Source organism: Amblyomma americanum, chromosome 2 (genome assembly GCF_052857255.1).
Source record: "Amblyomma americanum isolate KBUSLIRL-KWMA chromosome 2, ASM5285725v1, whole genome shotgun sequence".
Lineage (NCBI taxonomy): Eukaryota > Metazoa > Arthropoda > Arachnida > Ixodida > Ixodidae > Amblyomma > Amblyomma americanum.
Window position 1 is genome coordinate 144,905,693 of NC_135498.1, and position 27,498 is coordinate 144,933,190.

Sequence of the window (27,498 nt, forward strand, 5' to 3'; positions counted from 1 at the left end):
CTATATGCATGCTCTACTGCCGTTAATTTGATCCCCATCGCAGTGTTGGCAAAGTTATGAGCTTCCTATCAGAGCGGCTGTTCCAGCGCCACAGATGAAGTCAGGTTTTAAATCTTGACAGCACAGCTGCGCACATGGTTTGAAGTTTCGCGTATATGTTCTTTTTATGATTGCCGATAGAGCCTTCATATGGGATTGAATGGACTTTAAATGATTGGATGCAAATCCCGGCAATAGAAGATCTTCTGGAAGCATTAAAGAACAAAATATAGGTATTTGCACGATGATGGGCACAAATATTGGTGCGGAGTGCACCATTTCTAGCATTTAATGATTTGAAAAAAAAAATAGCTATCTATAGGCGCTTTAAACGAACAGCAGCGGTCGCACTCTGCTGTTCCAAGAATTAAAAGAATGTATCGCTTTTAAGAACTCAGTACAAACTCTTCCCCACATTTACGTCAGCAGAGGCGGCGGCAAAATGGATGCATTTAATATCCCTCACGTTTATTTAACAATGTGCGCCGATGTTCCTGTTCATGATAGATTGGCTGAAATGCTTTTATTTATTAAATGCCCCGTAAGTGCATTTTACACGAAGCATCACTCGCAAGTGCAAAGCGGTACTCATACCTGAGCAGCCATGCAAAAGCACACACTGCACATTTTTTGACCGGAGCAGGAAATTCTGCACTGACCAGGTATTCTCGTTAAAAAGCCGCGTTATTGGCTCTCATCGATCGCTTTGTGAGAGGCGGCATCCTGTGGTCGAAAGGGCTTTGCATTTCAGTTCCTTCGCTCTTGATCGATATTACTTGGGGCAAAATATACTTTGGAACACAAGAAAAATATACCTAAAGCGGTGACAAGCGCGACTCGGGGGCCCATTTAACACAAACAGTGCAAGACAGGAAGCAGAGAAGAGGAGTAGGTGGCAGTGCTTGTAGTTATTCCTCCACTTTGTCTACGCCTTTTTTCCGGATACCGCTACGAGATAAAATTTAAAAACCACACGCCAGTTGTGCTCGCCTTTCCAAACAAGCCCACCTCCACCTCACCTTGCTTTCGCTCATACCTTTAACGTAAGGACTATCAAAATTAAAAAAGAAACAGTGCCAGCCTTGTTTGCATAATATTCAGAGCCGCCCTGTGAAGCTCTCGACAGATGCACCTCGAAAATACAAACCGTAACCTAGTGCGGGAGAGGAAGCTCCCGGTGGCGAAACACAATGGCAGCCCTATAGGGATGTACAGTATTGTTCATTTTTATCGTGAAGATTTTCAAAAATTTCTCCGCTTCAACCGCTGGCTCATTTTCTGTGAAACTGCACACAGAGCTTGCGTATTATGGCAACTTTTTTATCGTAGCAAGTTTCACAACGGTACATACTTATTTTAGCCGTGCATGATGCGAAAACGTAGTCGTCTACGTAAAGATCGGCGAACCAAAACCAAAGTATTGAGGGACTCTGTCAAAACTCGTAATCGACGTTATTTCGCTTAAGGGCGGCAGTGGCGCCATCTTTGTTTGCAGTTAAAAACGTCACGACAAGGCCGCCGAGGCGAGCGTTGCATGAAGCCCGCGCACTTTGTATATTCCGTTCCGGCCGTTTCGTCTGCTTGAACTGAAGCGCTTATAACATTTTCGGCTAGTTGAGCGGGAAAAAAATATCAGAACAACTGATTTAACGAGGCTTTACCTTTCAAAGAATATTGTTTGCAACGCTCGCCTGGGCGCATTGTCGTTACGCTTTCCACTGCCCAGAACAGATGGCGCCACTGCCGCCCTTTAGCGAAAAAACGTCGTTAGCGGGTTTTGGCTCGCTGATCTCAACGTAGACGATTACTTTTTCGTATCATGCATAGCTCAGCTAAGTAAGTACCGTTATCAAACTTGCTACGATAGAAAATTTGCCATAATACGCAAGCTCTGTGTGCCGTTTCACCGCAATTGACCCAGCGGTGTAGGCGGGGAAAGTTTTGAGTCTTCCCGATAAAAACGCGCAATACTGTAGATATAACGCCTCCTCCTCTCCGCTGTGCGCTCCGAAGGATATAAATAACATTCTCAGTCACCGGCGTCATTACGTCGCGGCTGCTCAGTTGGAGAAAAAGGGCTCCTCCTTTGAATACTGCCATGTCCATCATTTTGTACAACCTATTTGGCAGTCCACCTTGTGGCTTCGTCCGATCTCTAGCCAAAGAGATCGGTGTGGAGCTTACCCTCAAGAACCTGGATTACGCTAACAAAGAACATCTCTCTAAGGATTTCCTCAACGCAAGTATAACGATTGCAACGTACCCTGGCTTTTACGCCTCAGGGCCGTTTTGTTTCTCAGTTTTCCTGGCTGTTCATGTGAACTCATTACTTGCTTTGTCCTCCAGTGTTTGTTAGGCGCTTGAGAGAACAGCTGAAACTGTATACGCCAAGCTCCCGACTTGGGAATATTTTCTGGGCAGCTGATAACGTCGTCTTTGAAATACAGAGGAGAGGATTGCAGATAAAGCAGCAAAACGCGGTGCGAAGCTGTCGAGAAGGGCATTCCCTCGACTGTGGTCGGGAATGGCGACGGACTGCGTACCGTTCCTCTACTCATCTTGTTGCAGGAGCTCATCCAGAAAGAATGCGCTTAATCCAGGCTTTTTTTTATCTCCTCTGTCACTTTTCCCTTCCGTGCTCGCCTTGTCTGCTTGGATAATACAGCCTTCTCCATAGGCGGCCATGTGTGTAGTGTATGATATACGCGACATTCTATTGTATGTTTATGAAGAAATATGGGCGCCTTATTTTTACCAACGTGAGCTCTTGTACAAGCACCGTTGTCGAAGCCAGCTGTATACAGCACTACCACGAAAGTATGGACGCCAAATTCTGGCATGCAAGGCACGGAGCACATTTTGGACATACTAACCAAAGGTTATTTCCATTGAACAAGCTGATCCTGTTTCGGGCTCCTTTTCTGGAGTGTGGCCGCAGTGAAAACGCCAGATGCAATGACTTTTGCGGTACCATTGTCACAATAGTTCATGTGCTGAAATCAGAGTAGACCGTCGACATTAAAATAACTGCTACCGCCGCTGCTGCCACTGTTGCCACTGCTACTAGCTCACCCATATATTTCCTATTAACCGTGTACTGTGGAAGCTGAAGCCGACTTGTCCCCTCAAATTTCCTAATAACAAGGGCTCACCTGACTCTCCATCACCCGCTGCTAGGCTTGCTTTCTCTTGAAATCCACTCTGTTGCCCTTCACGGTCATCGCTAATCTTCCCTTGGCATTGCATATCTTTCCCATGCCAATTTCGTTTTCTCGATTTCGACTAGGATATCGTAAACTCTCGGTCCTTTCCCTGATCCACTCTATACTCTCTTCGTGTCAGTTCACGTTACACCTATTATTTCCTTTCCGTAGCTCGCAGCGCTGTCCTTAATTAAAATGTAACCTGTTACCATAGCGGCCACAGTTTTCAGCCATAGCTGAGTTTTCATAACATACAGTTGTTTGTACTTTCCTCTTCAGGAATACTGGAAACCTGCCTTCATGACCTGAGACTACGTGCCAGATATATACTCTACCCTTTCTTATTCTGCTTTTTACTTCACTATCGCACTCCGAGTCAGAGGTCAATATCTGCTCAAAGTAGATGTATTGCCTTACATATCCCAATGCTTCGCTGCCAACCGTAAACTCTTGTAGCTTTCCGGAACTATTGAACAATAATTTAGATTACTACATAATAATATTTAAACTCACCCTTCAACTTTTTCTTACTGGCTCCTCGATCATGAATTGCAAGTCGTCGCCTAAGCTATCCAGGAAGTAACTTAGAAGGACTTGGTTGTAGGCCAGTTGGTAGGACATCGTGAGGAGCAAAACCGCAAAACAGGGCGGGACCGCCCTGTGTTGTCGCCTGTCTCGCTCCCGTCTTGTTTTGCGCTTTGGCTCCTCGCGATACCCAGGAAGGCAATGTTTTAAGCTTAAAAGAGAACACAAGTATTCTCCACTAACATTTATTCCGAATTCTTCCCAATTCAGATCTATAAATAACTACTATAGGAACCCGATAAATAACACAGCAGAGACGGCGTATCCCTGCCTCATACCCTTCCTCATGATTATTATAAAGTGTGCAAAAAGACAAGGACAGAGCAAGACGTCCCGCTGGCTTTGTTTTGGAGCGCTTGGTCTCTTTGTTCACTTTATGTTAGATATTTTCACAGCCATTACCACTGCCACCTAAATATTGTAAAGCGCTTTTCTGGAGGAATGACAGTGCTTCTGACGTCTGCTGCCCTCAGGCGCCTCTTCTGCAGTATATTTTAAATATTTTTTCTTTTAAAACGTCTTTCAATTCTAGTGCATTACCAATCTCTCGCGAACAGCATACGCGCGCAGGCATCTGAAAATTTAAGTACGGGCTCTGCTGTACCGCTCTGAGGGAACGTACAAAACACGCAAAACACGTGAACGGGATGTGGAGAACAGTAACGTTGCCAGACGGGGTCTGGAGATCAAGGCAATAGAGAGCGCGCTTATCAATCAACATATATATATATATATATATATATATATATATATATATATATATATATATATATATATATATATATATATATATATATATATATATATATATATATATATGACCTGCGGAAGATACGCAGCTGGAAGCTTTGTTTGGAGAGCCTCGTGCCAGAGATAAGGTCGAGGAGGGTGTCTTCGCGCGATTACATGTCTGAGCGTTATCGCAATATGCTGTTGTCGTTTTGTCGTCCAAAGCGCTCTTTGCCTCCAATCCTTAGGTGAGCGAACAAAGTGCGCACGTGATTTACCGCTGATAAATTGGCGAGGCAGGCGACGCTGTCGTTAAACATGGAAGGGTATGTATGCCGTAGAGATCTGAAAATATCAGCCAATCTATGCATTACCACGGGCCTTATGTATCCTTATGCCTGCGTAAAGCAATGGAAAAAAATTGGAACTTCTTGTGCCAGGTTTTTTACTGCCATTACGATTGTAATTGGCAAAAAAAAAATACCATTTAGAGCTAGCATAAGCGCAAAACACGCCCAGCTGCACATTACTCATGATGTTTACGAGCACTTGTAGATGGCGTGGTAGTCCTATTAAATCCCCCAAAAAAAGCATAAATATGGCCCCAACAGTTCCTATACACTTTTTATAGACTTTAGTGCTATCCATAAGGCATTTCATTTTGCGTGTATAAAATCTGTAGACTTTATACAAATTTAACTCTAACACCCGTAATTTCCTTTTGTCTATAGACAATGTATACACTATCTATGAACTAAAGTCTAGAGCAGCATTACTTTTATTTTGTTCATAGACAGCCTGTTGGCTCTCCAAAGGTCAAAGTCTATAATATTCAATTATTTTAATCTATAAGAAGCCTAGATGCTATCGATAAACCGAAGTCAACAACAATTTCATTTGCTTTGTCTATAGACAACCTTTTAACTGTGTTTAGGCTAATGTCTCTAATAATCTCAATTTCCTTTTGTTTATAGGCCATCTATAGACTGTCTCCACAGTAAAGGCCAGAGGATTTTATGCTTTCTTTTGTCTATAGGTAATCAATGGTGTGATTTTTGAGTAAAATTACAATTTTAATTTCCTTTTGTTTGTATTACAATATAATTATTTATTTTTTACTATCAGGGCCGTTGAGGCGTTCGAGATAGGAGTGGTAAGTGAATAATCAAAATCAAATACAAAAGGTGAGATATTAACATAGATGACAAAGAAGCGCCGATTTGCATGCTTCTGGTTCTGGGATGGAGACGATGCAGGCGGGCCGCTGGTACCAGTCTGAGCTGGTCTTGGGCAGGAAAGAATTTAAGTACTGGTTAGTTCTGCAACTTGGAACACTCACTTCGAATCGGGGATCAGAACGGGATTATACTTACCATGGGGCAGTGTAAAGACTTTGTTTTAACGATTCATTTGTGTGATATATTTTGTGGAAAGTGAAAATTATTGAAAGATGACGTCACAGTGAAAGATCTGGAAGGTCTAGAGTTCGGTTTATGAGTGTGACGCTAGAGGAACGAGAGTAGTTATAGTCCACATAAAAGGGGCTGAACGATTCTGAACAGATTCTAAAGCATTAGTCAGTGACTTGACGTTAGGGTCCCATACGGCATGCGCTTATTCTATTTTAGATCTGACGACCGTTTTGTACAGAAATAGTTTTAAACTAACCGGAACAAGTGAAAACTTACGGCGAAGGAAACCAAGCATGCGATTAGCATTGTTAGTTATGTGTTCGATATGCGTTTTCCATGAAAGGTCATTGGTAATATAGACAGCCTTTACACTAAAGCCTATAACTATTAACAATTTCAACTTACTTTTGTCTATGAACAAACTATAGACTACTTTTGTGGCTACGTCTATAACAATTCAATTTCGTTTTGTTTATAGACTATCTACAGAATGTTTCAGGATAAAAGCTATAACAACTTCTATATCCTTTGGTCTATAGACAATCTATGAACTGCCTTTAGCCTGAACTCTATAGCAAGCGCAATTTCTTCTTGTATAGTCGATGTCAGCCGTTAGTACACAGAGGTACGTTGATAACAACATTAATTTATAGAACCAAAGGTGATGTTTCTTCCTGATGTCTTAGAGATAATGTATTAGGCTGCATTGAGCAATCAGAGCACATTCACCTCAGACAAAGGTTTTGCCCCACAGGAACGAAAGCAGGGCACTGGCTTGCGCGTAAGCAGGAGGACGAGGGACTTGATTCCTTGAAAATTTGAGCATCTGCTCGATCCACGGTTAAAGAGACAAAAAGCGATTTACTGTCACATGTAAAAGCCTACCACACGTTAGCTAGTGTGACTAGCTTAGTTGTTCAGCTTGCTAGCGATTATTGACTTGCTCGGTCCATGGATAAACAGACAAAAAACGTTTTTCTGCCACATATAAAAAGCTACCACATGTTAGCTAGTCTCACTAGCTTAGTAGTTCAGCTTGGTGTAACGATTTTTGACTTGTGTCGCCCCACCTTTTTAATAGCGCAAGAAATGTGGGTAGGATCTTCAACCGTTCTTGCCGAGCTTGGGAGGGGCTAGAGCAACATTTTTTCTCGCGCCTTTGACCGTGCTCCTTTATTCAAGTGTCAAAGCGTTGAATAAGCTGAGCATTTAGCGCTGCTTGCAGAGGGCACCTCTGCAGCTTGCGACCGCAAGTATGACTCGAGCGGTCAACCTCCTGCGCTAATTTAGAAATTCAGAAGATTATTTGGAGAGAAAAACGCAACGTCCTCTAGTGTATTGTTTTTAATAAGCATTGAATGTCTCCTTTTGGTTATCTCGTGAAGTAAATTTTAAGCACAAGCAAAGGATATTTAATACTAATAGTTGAATCGCGGAAAGACAGTCATTCGTGAAGTCAGGGGCCCGCAAACTTTACTGAATAAAAACAAGCTATGTATTTCTTAAAAAAAGGAAACTTCCAGGACTATTCCAATGTCTCTTTCGATTGTTTCTACAAAACGTGGTTAATTTAGAAACGTGCAATAAGCGATTCAGCGTGTCTCCTTAAACAATTCCGCTTACGCTTGTGCTGCTACGTTGTTCTTAAAGGCCAAGTGAAGAGGTTTTAGGATTCGATGAGATTAAAAGAACCGGATGAATGAAACTTGCAGGTAAAACAAGCAAATCTTTTTCCGCTGGCATTTGAAATGGTGACGTAATCGCCGACATAAGCGGCGTGGGCATCCAGGCTTCCCTGCAGTGCACAGCAACAAGCAGAGATTGCAGTGATGACGCCAAGACATCATCATCATCATCAGCCTTACTACACCCACTGCAGGGCAAAGGCCTCTCCCATGTCCCTCCAATTAACCCTATCCTTTGCCAGCTGCATCCACCCTTTGCCAACAAACTTCTTAATCTCATCCGCCCACCTAACCTTCTGCCGCCCCCGGCTACGCTTACTTTCTCTTGGAATACACTCCGTTGCCCTTAAGGAGGAGCTGTTATCTTGCCTTCGCATTACATGCCCTGCCCAAGCCCATTTCTTTCTCTTGATTTCGACTAGGATGCCATTAACCCGTGTTCGTTCCCTCACCCACTCTGCCCGCTTCCGGTCTCTTAACGTTACACCTATCATTTTTCTTTCCATGGCTCGCTGCGTTGTCCTTAACTAAAGCTGAACTCTTCTCGTTAGCCTCGACGTTTCTGCCCCGTAGGTGAGTACCGGTAAGATTAAGCTGTTGTACACTTTCCTCTTGAGGGAAATTGGTAAACTGCCACTCATGATCTGCGAGAATTTGCCATGTGCGCTCCACCCCATTCTTATCCTTCTAGTTATCTCCCTCTCATGATCCGGATCAGCTGTCACTACCTGCCCTAAGTAGACGTATTCCGTCACAACTTCAAGGCTCTCGCTGCCAATTGTGAACTGTTGTTCCCTTGCTAGGATGTTGAACATTACCTTGGTTTTCTTCATGTTGATTTTTAGACCCATCGATCTGCTCTGCCTGTCTAACTCATTGATCATGATTTGCAGTTCACCTACTGAGTGACTCAGCAAGGCAATGTCATCAGCAAATCGCAGATTATTTAGGTATTCTCTATTTATTCTTATTCCCAACTGTTCCCAATTCAGGCCTCGAAATACCTCCTGAAAACATGCGGTGAACAGCATTGGCGAGATCGTGTCTCCTTGCCTGATGCCGTTCCTTATTGGAATTTTATTGCTGACTTTATGGAGGACTATAGGAGCTGTGCAGTTGCGATATATATTGCTACGGTTGTGCTTGTGCTTGGAACGCTCGTGCTTGGTGCGCTCGCGCTTGGAACGCGAAGAGGACGAAGTGCGTTTCTGCTGCTGGGCTTCGCGTGCCCGGTTGTTCGGCTGCGTGGCTGTAAGCTGTTTCCCTGTAAATATATTTTTCCCTTTTGGTGTGCACACCTTCACGTTACATTATTGGTGGAGGTGCTGGGTACAGCCACAGCAAGCACGGAACTTCGCAGCGGTCGTCAGCTCGCCGGCTCTTCAACCATGACCAGCGAAGGGGCCGCTCCGTCGGCGTCCGCCAACCCGGCGTTCATCATTGCCCATCCGAGAGATCCTGGGACCTTCAACGGAACGGTCGGCGTCGACGTGGAGGACTGGCTCGCAATGTACGAGCGCGTGAGCACACACAACAGGTGGGACCCGACCCTAAAGTTGGCCAACGTCATCTTCTACCTGACGGGCACTGCCAGGGTATGGTTCGAGACCCACGAGGATGAACTCACCAGCTGGGATCTCTGCAAGCGCAAGCTTTGTGACCTGTTTGGTAAGCCATTCGGGCGTCAGCTCGCTGCGAAGAAGGAGCTCGCATGCCGTGCACAAACGTCCACAGAGTCCTATGTATCATACATTCAGGACATATTAGCTCTCTGCATGAAAGTCGACGCCACCATGTCAGAGTGCGACAAAGTAGGTCACGTGCTCAAAGGCATCGCAGATGACGCCTTTAACCTTCTTGTATACAAGGACTGCGGAACGGTTGACGCAATCATCAAGGAATGCCGCCGGTTCGAACAAGCGAAGAGCCGCCGAATTTCTCCGCAGTTCACGCGGTTGCCGAATACGACTGCGACGTCGTCCTGTGTAGACTCGACTCCACCGAGCCGTCTGCCGACATCTGAGAGCCTGACACGACTTGTGCGCCAAGAAGTAGAGGCAATGTCCCCCGTTGCGTTTCATCCACCCGCAACAGACAGTACTCCAGCAGTATCCCTTATACAGGCTGTCGTTCGCAAAGAATTTGCCAATCTTGGGATTCAACCTGTTTGCTCAGTTAGTGCCCCATATGCTCGCCGCATGTCCCCGGAGCTCGGTTCTGAACGTGCATACTACCCTCGACGCAGCCGCAATCCAGATGAATGGAGAACACCTGATGACAGGCCCATTTGCTTTAACTGCTCCCGAGTTGGCCACATATCTCGACACTGCCGAAGCCGTCCGTCCTCGACCTACAGCCGCTACCCGCCGGGTTCTGCATATTCCCGCCGCTCTCCCTCGCCCTCGGAAATGACCTCTGCTGGCCACAACGCTCAGACCCCGCTTACCAACCGTTCGTCGTCACCTCAGCGCCGTCGATCTCCATCGCCCCGACCTCGCCGCCCTTCGTCGCCGGCCCCATATGCCCGCTCCCGGTCGGAAAACTGATGGCTGCAGCGTCTGGGGGTGATGCTGCTCTGACGACCCGACCAGAAAACCCTTATTTAACTCTTCATGCTCATCGGAACATCCTTAACGTCGACGTGGACGGGGTCCCTGTTACCGCTCTGATCGACACTGGAGCGCACGTCTCAGTCATGAATGCTCATCTTCGCCGTCGCCTAAGGAAAGTGCTCACTTCTTCCCCCTCAACTGTGGTCCGTGTTGCAGATGGCGGTATGTCTATTGTCGTCGGAATGTGTACTGCTCGTGTTTCAATAGCCGGCCGCCATACTTCTGTGCTCTTCACTGTCCTCGAACACTGCCCTCATGACATCATTCTCGGCCTTGACTTTCTCACCGACCATTCCGCCCTTATAGATTGCGCCACAAGCATCGTTCAACTCGCTCTACCTGTTCCTTCAGAGCCACCGGATCCAATTGTTCACCGACTGTGCACCGCCGACTTTGTCCGCCTGGACCCCGATGCCGCCACTTATGTCCGTTTCTCCTCGGTCCTGCCAGTTCCCGATGGTGACTACATCATTACTCCGGTTCCTGATGTGCCCTTTACACGCAGTGTTGCCCTTGCGCATACAGTTGTCATCATGTCGGCAAATCAAGCGTCCCTTCCGGTTCTCAACTTTGCCTCTTACGCTCAGCCGCTCCCACAAGGTATGTCGCTCGCCACGCTGTGCCCTGCTGCCGAATGCGTCGTATCGGCGGTGAGAAGCGTCCCACCCTCGTCGAACTGCCGCGACTCTGACGTCCCACCACCTGATGAATATGCCAAAATGATTGCTGCTGACCTCTTACCAGGGCAAGCTCACGACCTTCGGTATCTTCTGTCGTCTTTTCGCGACATCTTTGACTTCGATGACCGCCCTTTGGCTCGAACATCTGTGGTCACGCATCGCATCAACACCGGTGACGCAGCTCCTATTCACAGACGACCCTACAGAGTGTCCAGTACAGAACGCACCATCATACAGCAAGAGGTGGACAAGATGCTCAGTAAAGACATCATAGAGCCCTCGTCGAGCCCTTGGGCCTCACCAGTTGTGCTGGTTAAAAAGAAGGACGGCAGCTGGCGCTTTTGCGTTGATTACCGGCACCTAAACAACATAACAAAAAAAGACGTCTATCCACTCCCAAGAATAGACGATGCTTTGGACTGCCTTCACGGAGCCAAATTTTTCTCTTCAATTGACCTTCGGTCCGGGTATTGGCAAATCTCTGTTGATGACAATGACCGCGAAAAGACGGCATTCGTCACACCGGACGGCTTATATCAGTTTAAAGTTATGCCATTCGGTCTCTGTAATGCGCCAGCTACCTTCGAAAGAATGATGGACTCCTTGCTTCGCGGCTTTAAATGGTCCACATGTCTATGTTACCTCGACGATGTTGTGGTTTTTTCGCCCACGTTTACCACACACCTCGAAAGACTGGCGAGCATTCTTTCTGTCTTCCGTCGAGCCGGGCTACAGCTCAATTCGTCGAAATGTCAATTCGGTCGCCGCCAACTCACCATTCTCGGACATCTAGTCGACGCTTCTGGTGTCCGCTCGGATCCTGTTAAAGTTAAAGCCGTCAAGGACTTCCCTATTCCCCAGTCGTCTACGGATGTGCGCAGCTTCGTCGGCCTCTGCTCGTACTTCCGCCGTTTCATCAAAAATTTTGCCGGCACCGCTCGCCCCCTGACCGACCTTCTAAAGAAAGACACCCCTTTTACCTGGGGCCCTGCCCAAGAGGAGGCCTTTTCTTCGCTAGTCGACTTACTCACCTCCCCACCTATTCTGGCCCATTTTGATCCGTCGGCTCCGACTGAAGTTCGCACAGACGCCTGCGGTTATGGGATTGGCGCCGTGCTAGCCCAACGTCACCAAGGGCAAGAACGCGTTATTGCATATGCCAGCCGCCTCCTTTCTACAGCTGAGCGAAATTACTCAATTACAGAGCGCGAGTGTCTAGCTCTTGTTTGGGCCGTAGCTAAGTTCCGACCGTACCTGTTTGGCCGTCCATTCTCCGTAGTGACCGATCACCACGCCCTTTGTTGGCTGTCTTCACTGAAAGACCCCACAGGCCGGCTCGGACGTTGGACGTTGCGCCTCCAAGAGTATTCTTACACTGTTCATTACAAGTCAGGGCGTCTCCATCAAGACGCCGACTGCCTGTCTCGGCACCCTGTAGAGCCGCCTGATCCTGGAGACAACGACCTCGGCCCGTGCCTCTTCGCTATCTCCGATCTGGTTAACATCGCGGACGAGCAGCGACAAGACTCTTCCTTGCGTATTCTCATTGATCGCCCCAACTGTGCCAGCCGAGATCCTTCATTGCAACTGTTCGTCATTCAGGATGGCGTCCTATACCGCCGCAACCTTCGTCCTGACGGACCTCCGCTCCTGCTAGTCGTTCCCCAGCGTCTCCGTTCATCTGTCCTGGCGGAACTACACGACCTACCGACCGCAGGCCACCTCGGCGTCTCCCGCACATACGATCGGGTCCGACGCCGCTTCTTTTGGCCTGGTCTGTACCGCTCTGTTCGGCGTTACGTTGCCTCCTGCGACCTCTGTCAACGCAGGAGGAGACCATCAACGTTGCCTGCTGGCCTTCTACAGCCTATTGACGTACCTCTCGAACCATTCTACCGTGTTGGACTCGACCTTCTCGGACCTTTCCCGACGTCCTGCTCCGGCAACCGTTGGATTGCTGTCGCGACCGACTATGCGACCCGGTACGCTATCACGCGTGCGTTACCAACAAGTTGCGCAACCGATGTCGCCGACTTCCTATTGCAGAACGTAATCCTTCACCACGGCGCTCCACACCAATTGCTGACGGACCGCGGCCGCTACTTTTTGTCCCGAGTAGTTGACGATATCCTCCGGTCCTGTGGCACGCAGCATAAGCTCACTACAGCTTACCATCCCCAGACGAACGGGCTTACCGAGCGCCTCAACAGGACTCTGACCGATATGCTATCCATGTATGTCTCGCCCGACCACCGCGATTGGGACGTTGCCTTGCCTTATGTAACATTTGCTTATAATTCGTCGCGGCATGATACCACCGGCTATTCTCCTTTCTACCTTCTGTTTGGTCGGCATCCTGCGCTGCCATTGGATACATTACTACCGAGTTCTACTGCCTCGACCACAGAGTATGCACGTGACGCCATCTCCCGAGCAACTATGGCCCGTGAGATCGCCCGAGACCGGCTCACCGCATCTCAGACCTACCAGAAGTCAGTTTACGACCGCCGGCATCGCCCAGTACACTATCCGCCGGGCTCACTCGTCCTCCTTTGGTCTCCTTCTCGCCATGTCGGTCTCTCTGAGAAACTTCTACGTCAGTACAGTGGCCCTTATCGAGTTCTGCGTCAGGTGACCGACGTGACCTACGAGATTACACCTCTTCATGCTCCGACGTCGTCCACTAGCCCTTTGACTGACGTCGTTCATGTAGTCCGTCTCAAACCGTACCACACGCCTGCTACATCATCCACTTAGCACCGGGACGGTGCTTTTGCCGCCGGGAGTTATGCTACGGTTGTGCTTGTGCTTGGAACGCTCGTGCTTGGTGCGCTCGCGCTTGGAACGCGAAGAGGACGAAGTGCGTTTCTGCTGCTGGGCTTCGCGTGCCCGGTTGTTCGGCTGCGTGGCTGTAAGCTGTTTCCCTGTAAATATATTTTTCCCTTTTGGTGTGCACACCTTCACGTTACAATATCTTCCAGTATTTTGACATAAGGCTCTTCCACCCCGTGATTACGCAATGCGTGTATGACTGCTTAGGTTTCCACTGAGTCGAATGCTTTCTCGTAATTAATGAAAGCTATATATAGAAGTTGGTTATATTCTGCGCATTTCTCTATCACCTGATTGATAGTGTGAATATGATCTATTGTGGAATATCCTTTACGAAAGCCTGCCTGATCATTTGGTTGATTAAAGTCGAACGTTGCCCTGACTCTATTAGCGATTACCTTAGTAAATACTTGGTAGGCAACGGATAGTAAGCTGATCGGCCTGTAATTTTTCAAGTCCTTGGCGTCTCCCTTAAGATAATGTTTGCATTCTTCCAAGCTTCTGGTACAGTCGAGGTCATAAGGCATTGCGTATACAGGGTGGCTAGTTTTTCTAGCACGATGTCCCCTCCATCCTTCAACAGGTCTGCTGTTACCTGATCCTCCGCAGCTGCTTTTCCCCTTTTCGTTGCTTCTAAGGCTTTCTTCACTTCATCTTTCGTTACTGGTGGGATGACGCATTGCTGTGCACTGCTGTCTTTCACATTAACGCTCTGATTACGTTGGCTACCGTACAGGTCTGTGTAGAACTCTTCGGCTACGTTAACTATCTTATCCATATTACTAATGACATTGCCCTGCTTGTCTCTTAATGCATATATCTGGTTTTTACCTATGCCTAGTTTCCTCTTCACTGCGTTTTGGCTACCTCCGTTCTTTAGAGCATGCTCGATTCTCTCCATATTAAACTTCCTTATGTCGGCTAATTTGCGCTTATTTATTAACTTTGATAGCTCCGTTAGTTCTATTCTATCGGTAGGGTTAGACGCCCTCATAGTTTGGCGCTTCTTAATCAGATCTTTCGTCACCTGAGATAGCTTCCCGGTATCCTTTCGAACTGTCCTGCCGCCTACTTCTACTGCGCACTCCGTAATTATAGATGTCAGATTATCGTGCATTGAATGAACATCAAGATCATCTTCCTCAGTTAAAGCCGAATATCTGTTTTGCAGTGCTATCCTAAACTCCTGTGCTTTACCTCTTACGGCTAACTCGTTAATGGTCTTCTTCTTCACTAGCTTCTTCCGTTTCCTCTTCAAGTCTAAGCTAATTCAAGAGCTTACCATTCTGTGGTCGCTACAACGCACCTTTCCGAGGACGTCCACATCCTGAACGATGCCCGTTCATGAAGCACATAGTATGAAGTCTATTTCATTTTTAGTCTAACCATTGGGGCTCTTCCAGGTCCACTTCCTGTTTTCTCGTTTGCGGAAGAAGGTATTCATGATCCGTAAATTATTTCTATCCGCGAATTCGACTAATAACTCTCCCCTGCTATTTCTAGAGCCTATCCCATAGTCACCTACCGCGTGGTCTTCAGCCTGCTTCTTGCCCACCTTCGCATTGAAGTCGCCCATCAGTACAGTGTACTGCGATTTCACTTTATTCATTGCCGATTCTACGTCCTCATAGAAACATTTAACGGTCTGGTCATCATGGCTGGATGTGGGTACGCAGGCCTGCACCACTTTCAGCTTGTACCTTCTATTCAGCCTAATTACTATAGCTGCTGCCCTTTCGTTAATACTATAGAACTCCTCTACGTTGCCAGCTATATCCTTATTAATGAGGAATCCCACACCTGGTTCTCGTCTATCCTCTAATCCGCGATAGCACAGTATGTGTCCGTCCTTTAGTACTGTATACGCCTCACCTGTCCTCCTAACTTCGCTAAGCCCTATCACATCCCATTTAATTCCAGCTAGTTCCTCGAACAGCACTGCTAGGCTAGCCTCACTAGATAAAGTTCTAGCGTTAAACGTTGCCAGGTTCAGATTCCAATGGCGGCATGTCCGGAGCGAGAGATTCTTAGCACCCTCCGCTGCGTCACAGGTCTGACCGCCGCCGTGGCCAGTTGCTCCGCAGCCGCTGGGGACAGAGGGCCGAGGGTTAACTGGTTTGATCATAGAAGGTTGTGGCCAAGTACTACACCAGGGTGGCCAAATCCTGCTCTGGTGAGAGAGTGCGTCGTCGGTTCTGGTCACCGAGATCAGGCCGCACTCCAGGCCTGGTTATGCAATTCCATCGACACGCGGATTTTTTTTTTTGAAACCCGGTGGAGAATTGCGCGGCACCAGGATTTGAACCCCGGTCCTCTTGTGCGCGAGGCGGATGTTCTACCTGTACGCCATCGCTGCAATCGATGACGTCAAGTACGGCGGCGTTTCCGGCGAAGAAGCGGTAGTTTCAAGGAAGAAAACGAATGCCATAGAAGGTGAAGCTCACGAAGCATTGTTTGGCAGCGTCAGAAGAAGCACAGCAGTATGTAGACGGAGGTAGCGGAGATCTGAAATTTCGGCATGAATGACGTCACCACTAGTTTCCCCCCACTCCTCCAACGCAGTGAGGAGAAGCCAGGTCATCGTCGCTGTTTTGAATGTGTGATTATTTTAAATGCCACCGCAAAACTGATTTGCATGCTTTACCTAGAAGCTTCATAGTTTAGAATTATTTAATAAACTCAAATTCTCAAGAAACGATTTCACCTCCCTTTAAGCGCACGGAAGAACCAGTCGATGTGGAACTCTAGAAGGTAAAGCGCCCCTCACGAGCTATGTGCTGGCTTTTTCGTGCAGTAAGGTACAGGCGCGGCGAACAAAACTCGAAGAGCCCAGGAATAACGACCGAAATAGAACTATGCGCTAGTTAGCACCGTGTCAGCTCAATTTACATGGATCCTCTGGAAACGTACACACACCGTCTGAGGTTGATTACATATATATCTTTGAGCGTTGTGTTATCGCCTGTCCGTACCGTGAAAGATGTTTTCAGAAATACTGAGAGGTAATTTAATGTAATGTGGGTTAATCTTGCCTTTCCTTTCATCTTTGTTTGCCGTTGTGTTTTTGTCGGCGCCTGCCTACTGGGATTATAATATTTTTCTTTTTTTGTATCCTGCCTGACTACGACTGCGATACTGATTGTTGCCTATTATGTTGTTCCGATGTTCTGCACCCTTAATGTAATACCCCTCGAAAGGTTACTTAAGGCTGAATAAATTATGGCGATGAGGTGCGCGTAATTCATTACGTGTTGATGCTGGCTGGGCGCGCGTCATAGATTGGGGCGTTTGACCAAAGATGTTTTATAACCCGACTGGAGCACAGGACGTTTGTCGAAGTTGTATTCATTCGGCGCTGGAGAAATGCTAGTAATCTTATGGTTGAAAAAAAGGCATTGCAGCCGCTGCAGTGGATCAGTGATTATGGTGCTCGACTGCTAGGCCGAAAGACGCGCGTTCGATCTCGGCTACGGCGGTCGAATTTCGATGGAGGCGGAATGCTAGAGGCCGGTGTACTGTGCGATGTCAATGCACGTTAAAGAACCGTAGATGGTCGAAATGATCTGGAGCTCTCCATTATGGCGCCCCTCATAACTTGAGCCTCTTTTGGACGTTAAACCGTATGAAACAAAAACCAAAAAGGGGTTGGCGGCGCGAACGGCCAGCGTGTAAAAGACCGCAAAAACCTACGATCTGCTACTGGTGTCCGCTTTCGTTGCACGCCTATGCAGTCGTCCATGCCTGCTAATCGAGGCACTATCTGCAACCATTGGTCTGTAGGCTATTCGTTTTGAAAGCTATGTTAAGGTCGCCTCGGAGAAAAGATGGCTTACATTTCTTTCGAGAGGCTCATTCATTAACGCCGTTAACGCTTGTCCAATCTTCTCCAACAGCATCAGTGCGAGGGGCAGAATACGCGTTTTGTGATGTCCGACTGCTGCATTACGAGGACATCAAAGAGTTTGACCTGGCGCTTGTTTGTGCAAACGGATGCAATTCAGCTCGAGCTGTATTTTTATGCCTGCACCTTGGTTGTAGACGTAACAGTTCATATTACGAGTTCATATTGACTTTTCTAGCCGCGCTTGGTGAGTTGACTGCATGCAGGAACGATCTTTTCAGAGCGAATTTCAGACATATACTATAATGAAATTAATGCACATGTTGACTCAAGCTCTTATCTGCTTTTTAAAATGCGCAGCTGCAGCCGTAATGTTTGGTTTCAATTTTTCTGGATACTGCGCGCGGCATAGACGAGCTGCAACCATGCTTGTATCTAAGAGCGCGAACTTAAGTATGGCTTTGCGGTTCCCACTTTGTGCTTCAAGTTATGGACGCTAAATTGCGGTGAGCCTAGGAGTTGCTTGTTTAATAGTGTGTATAAAAATGCTACCAAAATCTCCCGTTGCCGCGCCCGTGTTAAGAGCATTGAATGTGCACTTTATTGGAGTGCCATTCTCAACGGCCTATAGCCCGTAAATGCTGGAACGAGGCAAAATTCTTCGCAAGCTTCTGTTCCAATGAAAAATTAATACTCCACAGAGATCAGTCTCGGCAGTAGGTATCGAATGCAAAGGTAGAGTGCTTCAGAGATTATTGGTGTTTACAATGTTTGTTGAAAACCATCTAGGATTTTCCATGCCTATTTACTGAAACATTGAAGATTGCCTTTCATGAATAGGATATCCAAGATATACCCTCTGTTCTAAAGCATGTGGGTATAGATGGGTGTACAATTTAGTTTAGTTACCCTTATAATATGTTTCCCTTCACACGGTACAGGTAAATCTTCCCGGAAAGTTGACAGTAGAAACAGGCCACAAAAAAGCTTTCGAGAAAACTAGCCGGACCTTTAGTTTTATTTTTAATTGTATAATGTGATGTGTTTTTAAAGTGCATGTGTTGCATATGCCCAGCGAGGATAGTTTTGAAAGACAAATTTAGTAATATATTGGGCGTCTTTTCTTTTGTGAAAGCTGCGTGGTGGTATTTTTCATTGGTTGTTGATTGCCTACAGATATTGCTCTACTGAAGGTTTAGTAGACCGAGGTCTACAGATAAATTTCTATAAAAGTGTAGGGCCATGAATGTAATGACCGTCTATTAACCTGTGTCTACTTGACCATTAATCTTCTGCCCATAAGGTGTCTATTGACTGAAGTCTAAAAAAATGCATGGCCATAAGTTATAGATTGCCTGCATCCTTTTGATATACCTGTGTCTAAAGACTTTCAGTAGACTTTTGTCTGCAGATGCTGTACAGAAAAGTGTCTATAAGAATTTAATAAAAATTTATGGGCATAAATAGTAGCCTGAGTCGCTTTGGGACGTTAAACCCTCATAAACCATAAAACCATATATTTATAGTGTGTCAACAGACCAGGTCGTAGCATTTGTCTATAAGAAGCCTATGTAGTTCTTTAAAAAAATTCTAATGACTGTCTATAGAGGGTCCAAAGAAAGATATTTAAGTGAAGCGTTTGTCAAAGAGCTATGTGCGTTTGGAAAACCTGAGAGACACTCGTCCTGGAGCTAAGGTGTGTCCAGCAACACGGAGCTTCGTAATCAGCCCCAACTGTCAAATATGGCTTCAGGCCTGCGTTACACTCCCTAGATTGAGAGCGTGATCCTTTGCCGTACGGAGTTATGCTCACGGCCTTTAAAATTCCACTTATCCGCCTATCCGTCATAGGACACCTTAGAGAGATCTTCTTCGGGTATACTAATGTGGCTCGACCGAGACTTACCGGCTACAAACGAAATGTACTGCACAAGAGAATAGGTCCGATCCACATCAGTGTTGCAACAATTACACTCGGCTGCTTCCAAGAGGGCAAATCAACGCTGGTGAACGAAAGGCAACAGCTGAATGCTTATTAGGACCGCATTATATTTCATGTGCTTAAAACTATAGCTTAAACGACAATAGTATCAGGAAATCGACTGAAAGACATGGCTCATCGGAAGTATGCAGCCACGAGCTCATCGAGTAGATCAGAAAAACTAAAATAAAAATCAAACGCAGGGTGTCCTAAATCGCAGCTACGCATTGAAAGCTGCGGAGAACCCAAGACCACCTCACCACAGAAGCTCTCATTATCCATTCGATTGAGGCCTTTTACATCAGATTTATCCCACAATGTCAGGGAGCGCAAAACCCACAAAGTGTTCGATCAGCCTGCCATCTGACGCGGAGTAAACCGCTTTTCTGCTTTTTCTAAACTGGCGATATTTATTCTCAACGGTGATATCGACCAAATGTTACAAATAACGACACATCTGCATACTCTCCGTTATTTACAGCAGCCTGAATCGTTGTCATTGTAAGGCATTTCTCAAGTGCCTGAAGAAACGGATTTCACTCAGCACAACCTCCTGGCGAAAGTTTTTTTTTTAATCGTAATTCCGCCCAATAAGAGAACGCATCCTCCACACGATTAAATTTCAACTACAGAGACTCGGTCTTTGGTGATCAGTATGTATGCAGTGCAGTTATACAACAGGGCACATGCCTATTACTCAACGTACCCCATTACATCCCCAGACTTCTACACGAGCGAAGCTGCTGGGCATTACGGATACTATGGTGCTTCTTTCATAGAGCACTTCAGACACACCCAAGCAAATGTACAGGCAGCCTGAAACCCAGATGAACGCGAAATCATTCTTCACTCCTACGTAGACGGAGTACCCAAAGAACTGTCATCAACTTTAGGCAAACTTTTAAAAGGCAAACTCACGGTTGCTATCCTCTTGAGTCGTCAAAGTAATTTTTTCACTTAGTTAGCTCTTCACGTGGCCCGACATATATCACTGAAACGCTCTTACACGTCATGTGGAAGCCGACATCCACCCTCAAAAATTTGCAACTCGACGCCGAAATCACTCACTAACTCTGAATGGTGTTTTGCATGTGTTTCTCGACTTCATTTTCTTCTCTGATGCAGGTCAACCCGTTCCACATGGTTCCTACAATTGACGACGAAGGCTTCATTGTTTACGAGAGGTGCAGTACAGTCAGCCGTCTCTCTTCATTCTCAGCTTAATGAAAAATAACAGCAAGTCGCTATGCGCTGTGCATTTTCAACGGGTATGAAAGTGGCAGCCGCAGATTGTGCCGTATTGCTTTATGCGAGCATCGAGTAAAGTATTTCATACTGTTTATGCTTAGTGTGCCGAAACCTTCGTGGGCACGCTCCTTCCAAGCGTAGTATTTGCATGTTCACACACCTAACGCCTTGCACGCACTTCCCCCATAAGCGCTGTTGATCTGCATCCAGATTTTTCCCGAGCAAAACGGCAACAATAGAACGTAGAGACAAAACTGGTGATGCTTTCCAGCTAAATGTTTTGTGTAAAATAACGGGAATAAAATTTATGCAGAAAAAGGCAGAACCCACCAAGCAAGAGGCGTTAGAAATAACTTAATGATAGCAGGTTTTAAGCAGCCAGCGGCTACTTGGTTGGACGCTTTGCTGAAAAACCGGGCGTTTCACTGGTGCACACCAACAAGGACTTGCGAAAACGGACTAAAGGGAAAAAACTGAAGCGCAAAACCTAATCTTTATTCGACCTGCGCCCTTTTGCGTATGCGTCAGTCATTATGCACCACTCAAGCGTGGGATTTTCCTGTAGTGGGCGATAGCTACCGCTGGCCTTGCGTAGACCGGTAAGAGTGGTTGCGAATGACTACGAAGCGTTCTTCATCTTTAAACGCGACATCGTTCAGAGAAGTCACCGTACTTGCAGTTGGCGTTAGCCTGTGAAGAGAATCAGAATTAATGAGAGGGGGGCAACATCGCAGACAAATGACGTTGTGCGGGGAATTAAACACCTCGCAGTGATTACACTGTACAACAGTGATGAAATCACTACACTATTCTTCATTAATCTGGAAGATCGTGACGACATTTCACCACTGATACGTAGTGCCTCTGAAGAAGCCACAGCAATTGCGAAGATAAATGGTTGAGCCACGATTCGAACCGCTGCTGCTTTGATTGTGAGCGGGATGGGGGCACCACTGAGAAACGTTCGTTGAGTGCGATATTTTCGGCGTTCATGCGACCGGCTGATACCGCATAATAAGCAACAAGTAAAAGCTGCAGTAAAAATTAAAAAATGATAGATAACATAAAGTTTTTTTAAAATAGAAGAAAAACTGAGTCCATGTTTGCTAAGTGACCCGGAAACTACACCACAGGGCGCTAAAGAAAACGATTAACGCAATCGCATCATATACTTAAAACGGAACTAGGTAAGTGCTCCCTGAATTTTGCTCTCGTTGTACAGAATACACTATGCCATCTCGAATGTTTCCTTTCTTTCAGCGGTTCAGTCATCGATATCTCTTCTGAGGGTGGAAATACGTATTAAGACATGCAGGCACAGTGTCACAGCAGGATGGTCGCTTCATAATTGCGAGCTTGGCGAGCCTTTTCACAAAACGAATGCTCTTTCAAAGTCGCGTTTATGTACTCGACCCGTTTCGCCAATACACGCTTTAATACAGCACCTAGAAACTTCATAAGACATCCCCATAAAGCTCTGAGTGTGATGGCTGGCGTGTTCGGCATAACGCATCTCGCCCGTTCACCCCACCAATGTAGACCCTTCTTTGTCGGGCTCCACAAGCTCCAGGGAGTTTGTTTCATAGAAATAACTGCATAAGGGTCTTTCTCTCACGAACACAACGCCACCGTTACTGTCGTATAGTACCGCGTAACCGAATTCAGGCGCCGCTCGCAGTACGTCGCGCTAATGGGCTGTGACGTTGCTAATATTCACAACTGTCACTTCAAGGTTCATACTTTATGAACTATCGTGCTTCTGATGGGTACAGATCGTGAGTCGGAGCATTCGTGAGCTCTTTAAAGCCGCAGCACTTGACTCAGCCCTTGTTTGCGTCCTTTCTGTATCTAGGTCTTGCGCTTTTCAGGCGCCCTTATCCCCTTACCCCTTTCCCCCGTGCGGGGTAACAAACCGGTTATTCTTCCGGCTAACCTTCCTGCCTTTCCTCTTCCTCACCCTCCACCTCCTCCTACTCGTCGTAAATAGGACCACCAAGCCGGTCCAAACTGCCGCATTACTGAATTTTTGAAGCCACAAAAATAGCAGCTAATTGTTTGTTGCGTCCAAAAGTTGACGTGCGTGTGCATGCATCTAGAAGCATAATTTACAGCCTTTTCACGGCCTCAAAGTTCAGTGCCGCAAAGCCGTTAAGAGTATACTTTTGGTACTTACAGGATCGCTAACTTTCGAAAAATCTGGAGCGGTGACCACTTGTCTCCTTCCCCCCTCCAGAAGTTTGGAATTCCTGGACTCTTGTTACCCTCGGCAATGTACGCACATCAACTTCCACAACTGTAATGTTGGAACATGGGCCTAAGTTCGCGCTTCCAGAGCTTCCGCAGCAGGAAAGCTCGGCATAGTCAGACGTGTCGCAGCAGAGGCTGATGAAGAATACGCCAGCCCAGTTGGGGCTGAAGGAATTGACTGAATCATGTAAATAGACGTGAACAAAGTAAGCGGAGTTTTGAACCAGTCCTAAAGGAAATGAAAAGACCTGAAGCTCTGCATTTCGGATAAAGAAATGGGGTTTTGTGGTGTTGGATTGCAACTATGGAACAAAATGCGTAGATGCCATGAACCAGAACCTTCTTCAGGTAACCTAAATACTCAAGGGAAGGTGGAATGTAATTTTTTTTATAATTCGAAGTGACTGAAGAATTTCAATGTATGAAACTTCTAGGTAAAGCATGCAAAGTAGTTTTGCGCTAGCATTTAAAGTTGTGACGTAATCTCCGATTAGAACCGCAACGATGTGCAGGCTTCTCTTCACTGTGTTCTCTTCACTTCCTTCGACTACATGCTGCCCTGCGTCTTCCGATGCCGCCAAACAATGCTTCGTGAGCATCACCTTCTTATCCGCCTCAGTGGCTCAGAGGTTACAGCGCTCGGCTACTGATTCGGAGAACCCGGGTTCGAACACGACCGTGGCGGCCGCGCTTCGATGAAGGCCAAACGCAAAGGCGCCCGTGTGCTCTGCGATGTCAGTGCACGTTAAAGATCCCCAGGTGGTCAAAATTATTAGCCGGAGACCTCCACTACGGCACCTCTTTCTTCCTTTCTTATTTCACTCCTTCCTTTATCCCTTCCCTTACGGTGCGGTTCAGGTGTCCGCTGAGATCATAGACATATACTGCGCCATTTCATTTCCCAAAAAGCCAGTTTTCATTTTTTTCTCCTTCTACGGCATCCGTTTCTTTCTTGAAACAACCGCCTCTCCGCTGGAAACGTGTCAACGCCGTACATGACGTCATCATTGCGGCCTATTACGCCGCTTTATTCTGTGATTACGTCGCCATTTCAAATGCTGCACGAAAAGATTTCGCATGCTTTACCTGCAAGCTTCACACATTAGGCTCGTTTAATCTCATGGGCTTCTAAAACCTCTTCAGTTGCCATTTAAATGCATTCAAAAAGAAGGTTGCAGCGCTGCACGAAGACGCTTACCTCGGACCGCTTTCCCTCATGGCTAATGCTACTAGACAGAGCACCTCGTCGGTGTTCTTCAGCATAAAGACGTACAAAGCTGGGATCCCTTTTCGGTTGATCCTGTCGGAAGCACACACTTGGCAGATGCTACTCGCGGCTTATTTTGTCAAGCATTTAAGCCAAGTGCACGTACATGAGCCCTTTAGAATAAAGAACTCTTAAATAATATTGTGGGATAAAGAGAAACGAAATGAACAAATCCTCTGGTTCTTCACTCGATATTGAAGATATATATGCTATTCCGCTCCACATCAGTAACTGACAATACTACGAATGGCCATCGAGAGGCAGTGTGCTATCTCTTTTTAAAACGCAGCCTCAGTGCCGAATAGGTACCTTCCTGGAGTTGTTGTTAGCTACACTCAAGTCGATGATCGCTTGCCATACAGAAACCCCCTATGTTCAAAGGAGTGGAGAATGCATCGGCTTTAAAGCAACTCCTGCTCTGAGTGGTCTGTACCTCGTGGCCTGTGACAGAAGAGTTCATAAAGAAACCAAGGACAACCTCATTATGAAGATCCTGACTGATGACTTCTTGGTACTATGCAGTCTAGAGAAGGAAAATGAATCGAAAAAACTTGGACATCGCACTGGCCATCTTTCAGAAAAGCTGCTGTGAGCTTCATTTCACCTGGGAGCTTACAGTCCACGGCGTTTTGTGCTTCTTAGACTTGTACCTTGAATTCTCGCCGCGGCGTTTGTGTTGGACTTACCAGCCACCAGCAAACATGCAGTTCCTACCATGCAAATATAAACATTTTAACACGGTGAGAAGAGGAATTGAAAGGGTGGCGTTACAGTCAGCTCCAAACGAGTCTTGTGAAAAACCAATGAGGCTAAGCTTTCAGCGGCAGATCGATAGGCTTCTGTAAGCGGGATTATCTAAAACTATGCTATGCGGCGTAGCAGAAAGCCTGGCGTTGCGGAACAAGAGTGGTAGAGGAAAGGAAAGCTTGCCCGATGAAACTGCGCTAAGAAAGAATTTTTCAGTTGTACCTTATATACGTGGGCGGACCCATAATCTTGTGAAGGTCGGGAAAAAAAACACGGTATTCAGATCATTCCTACGGCGGCAAACAAGCCGAAAAGCGTGTGCGCGCGAGAATGGCCAGGAGAGTAAATCTAAATGCCAAATAGCAGATCAAACGTAGTACTCCGAATTCATTCAAGGCATTGTTTACTAGATCCCCCTATTCTGTGGAAAGCAGTACATAAAGGACAGACAGGAAGGTGTGTCAGTGATAGGACCAGAGAGCACGCTTCAGCAGCAACAGGGCAGCCAGGCAACAACTATGCGATATATATTACAGGAAATGCGAAAAGTGCAAAAAACTAACAAGCCAAGCAGACCATCTTGTGCAGGTAGTGAAAAAAATTCTAAGTACGGTTATAATTTTCTCTAGAACAAAATTTGGGCGCAGTTCTGTCGGTGTCTCAGCCTCGGTAGGAACATTGATGTCTTGCTCGGTTGTCGTCGGCATGGTCGGCTACGACATTAGTTCGATAGCATTACTAGATGAAGACGACGATGTGCAATGAAGAGCGGGCGAACATTTGTCCATTAGTTCGATAGTAGTATTATTAGAAGATTAAGACGATGTACAATGCACAGCGCGAGTGTAGCGCCTAGGATATTGTCGCCAGTTTCTCGAGAGAAGCAGTCTCCAAATGGGAGGAGGTAGGAGTGGGAGTGCTGCCTTCCAAGTGTGGCGGCCAGGAGGCGCTGCTTGTCGTAAAAATGCCTAATGGACTTTGTCCAGGAAGGGCGAAAAAGTTCTTAAAAGCGTTGGAAACAGTCATAACCAATAGGCATATTCCGTACAGCTGGCGACAGAGTAAAATGAGTTTGATTTACAAAGGGAAAGGAGATGGGATGGACGTAAAATCCTTAAGACCGATTACGACATCTGTCATATACAGGCTGACAATGCAGGCGATGAAATTAAAATTGGAGACATGGATGGAAAATAACAAAACAAACGAAGAACATAAGAACGGGTTTAGAAGGGGTAGGCGCTTAGATAATAGCCTGTTCGTGCGTACCCATGCATGAAATAGGTGAGGCCGTAAACAGACCTCTGTATTTAGCCTTCCTTACCATAAGAGATGGCTACAGCGACGTACCAGGAAACTCCTGTCCACCACACTAAAAGATGAGAGTATCGGTCATGAGATAATTTTTTCTACAGCAAATGCACCGACCGAGTTAATAAAGGCCAAATTACATGGGAATGAATAAGAACCACAACTGCCGAGGTACGCAAAAGATCACGGCAAGGTGATCCTCTGTCGCCGCTGCTGTTCTTGCTTTATATGATACATATGGAAAGAAGGCTACAAGAAAGTAATCTAGTTTATTCTCTGTCGTACAGATTAGATGGAAAGGTCTTTGAACAGCGGCGCCCCGGCTGAACCCTTTGAGGGCCAGTGATTTCAATCGGAATGATCAATTTTAGATGCCACCAGCATTGAAATGCGCAAGGAATTCTTACTGTTCTTGCTATAACTCTTGTATTTAGCAATTCATCAACATATTTTAGCGGCTTTTCACCTGGTGACATAAGCTAGTTCGTAGGAAAGAGATACAGAAACTGCGTACGCTTTACTGTTTTCATCGTCTGGCACAACTTCCACTCTTACACCGTGAAGAGGGAAAAAAACCATTTCTGTTTTCGTCCAGTGAAAGGGAAGGGTACATGTAAGGTTCAGGGTACTCATCTGAAATGATTTATTTTCGGTAAAACACATTTGCAAGTGATAAAATATTCCTCACAAAATAATGATGCGAAATAGAGTCACAGGGACCTGGAGGTCTTACTGACACACACTGCGACTGCTTGTGTGTGTAAATGTCGCTTCTTACGCAATCTGTTTCTAACAAGAGCCGTTCATTCCCCTGAAGATGTATGCATTCCGCGCAAGCACTTTTCATTTGAAAAGGAAGAAGATTGAAGAAGAGCTCACCACACGTGTAGAGGTTTTGATGCATCCGATAGAGAAGTAATATCATTCATTGTACGAATGCGCGGACGAAGTATAACAACTGAGTGGTAACGGAACCGCGTGCAAAGTTGAAGGACATCCAGGTTTAGACCTTCGACGAACAAATGAACTCGCGCTACAGTTGGTGCTGTGCATCCAAAAATGTCATGACCTGAAAATTC

General features: G+C 46.3%; 1 protein-coding gene across 1 annotated transcript in view; it reads left to right on the forward strand.

Annotated features, from left to right (window-relative positions):
- Window positions 1-2,075: 2,075 nt before the first annotated feature.
- LOC144121856 (glutathione S-transferase 1-like) overlaps window positions 2,076-27,498 on the forward strand; it is a 35,928-nt gene continuing 10,505 nt past the window's right edge. The window contains exons 1-2 of the mRNA XM_077655271.1: window positions 2,076-2,278; window positions 20,725-20,783. Coding sequence (XP_077511397.1) covers window positions 2,138-2,278; window positions 20,725-20,783 — 200 coding nt within the window. The 5' untranslated portion in view covers window positions 2,076-2,137. The remainder of the gene's footprint in view (window positions 2,279-20,724; window positions 20,784-27,498) is intronic.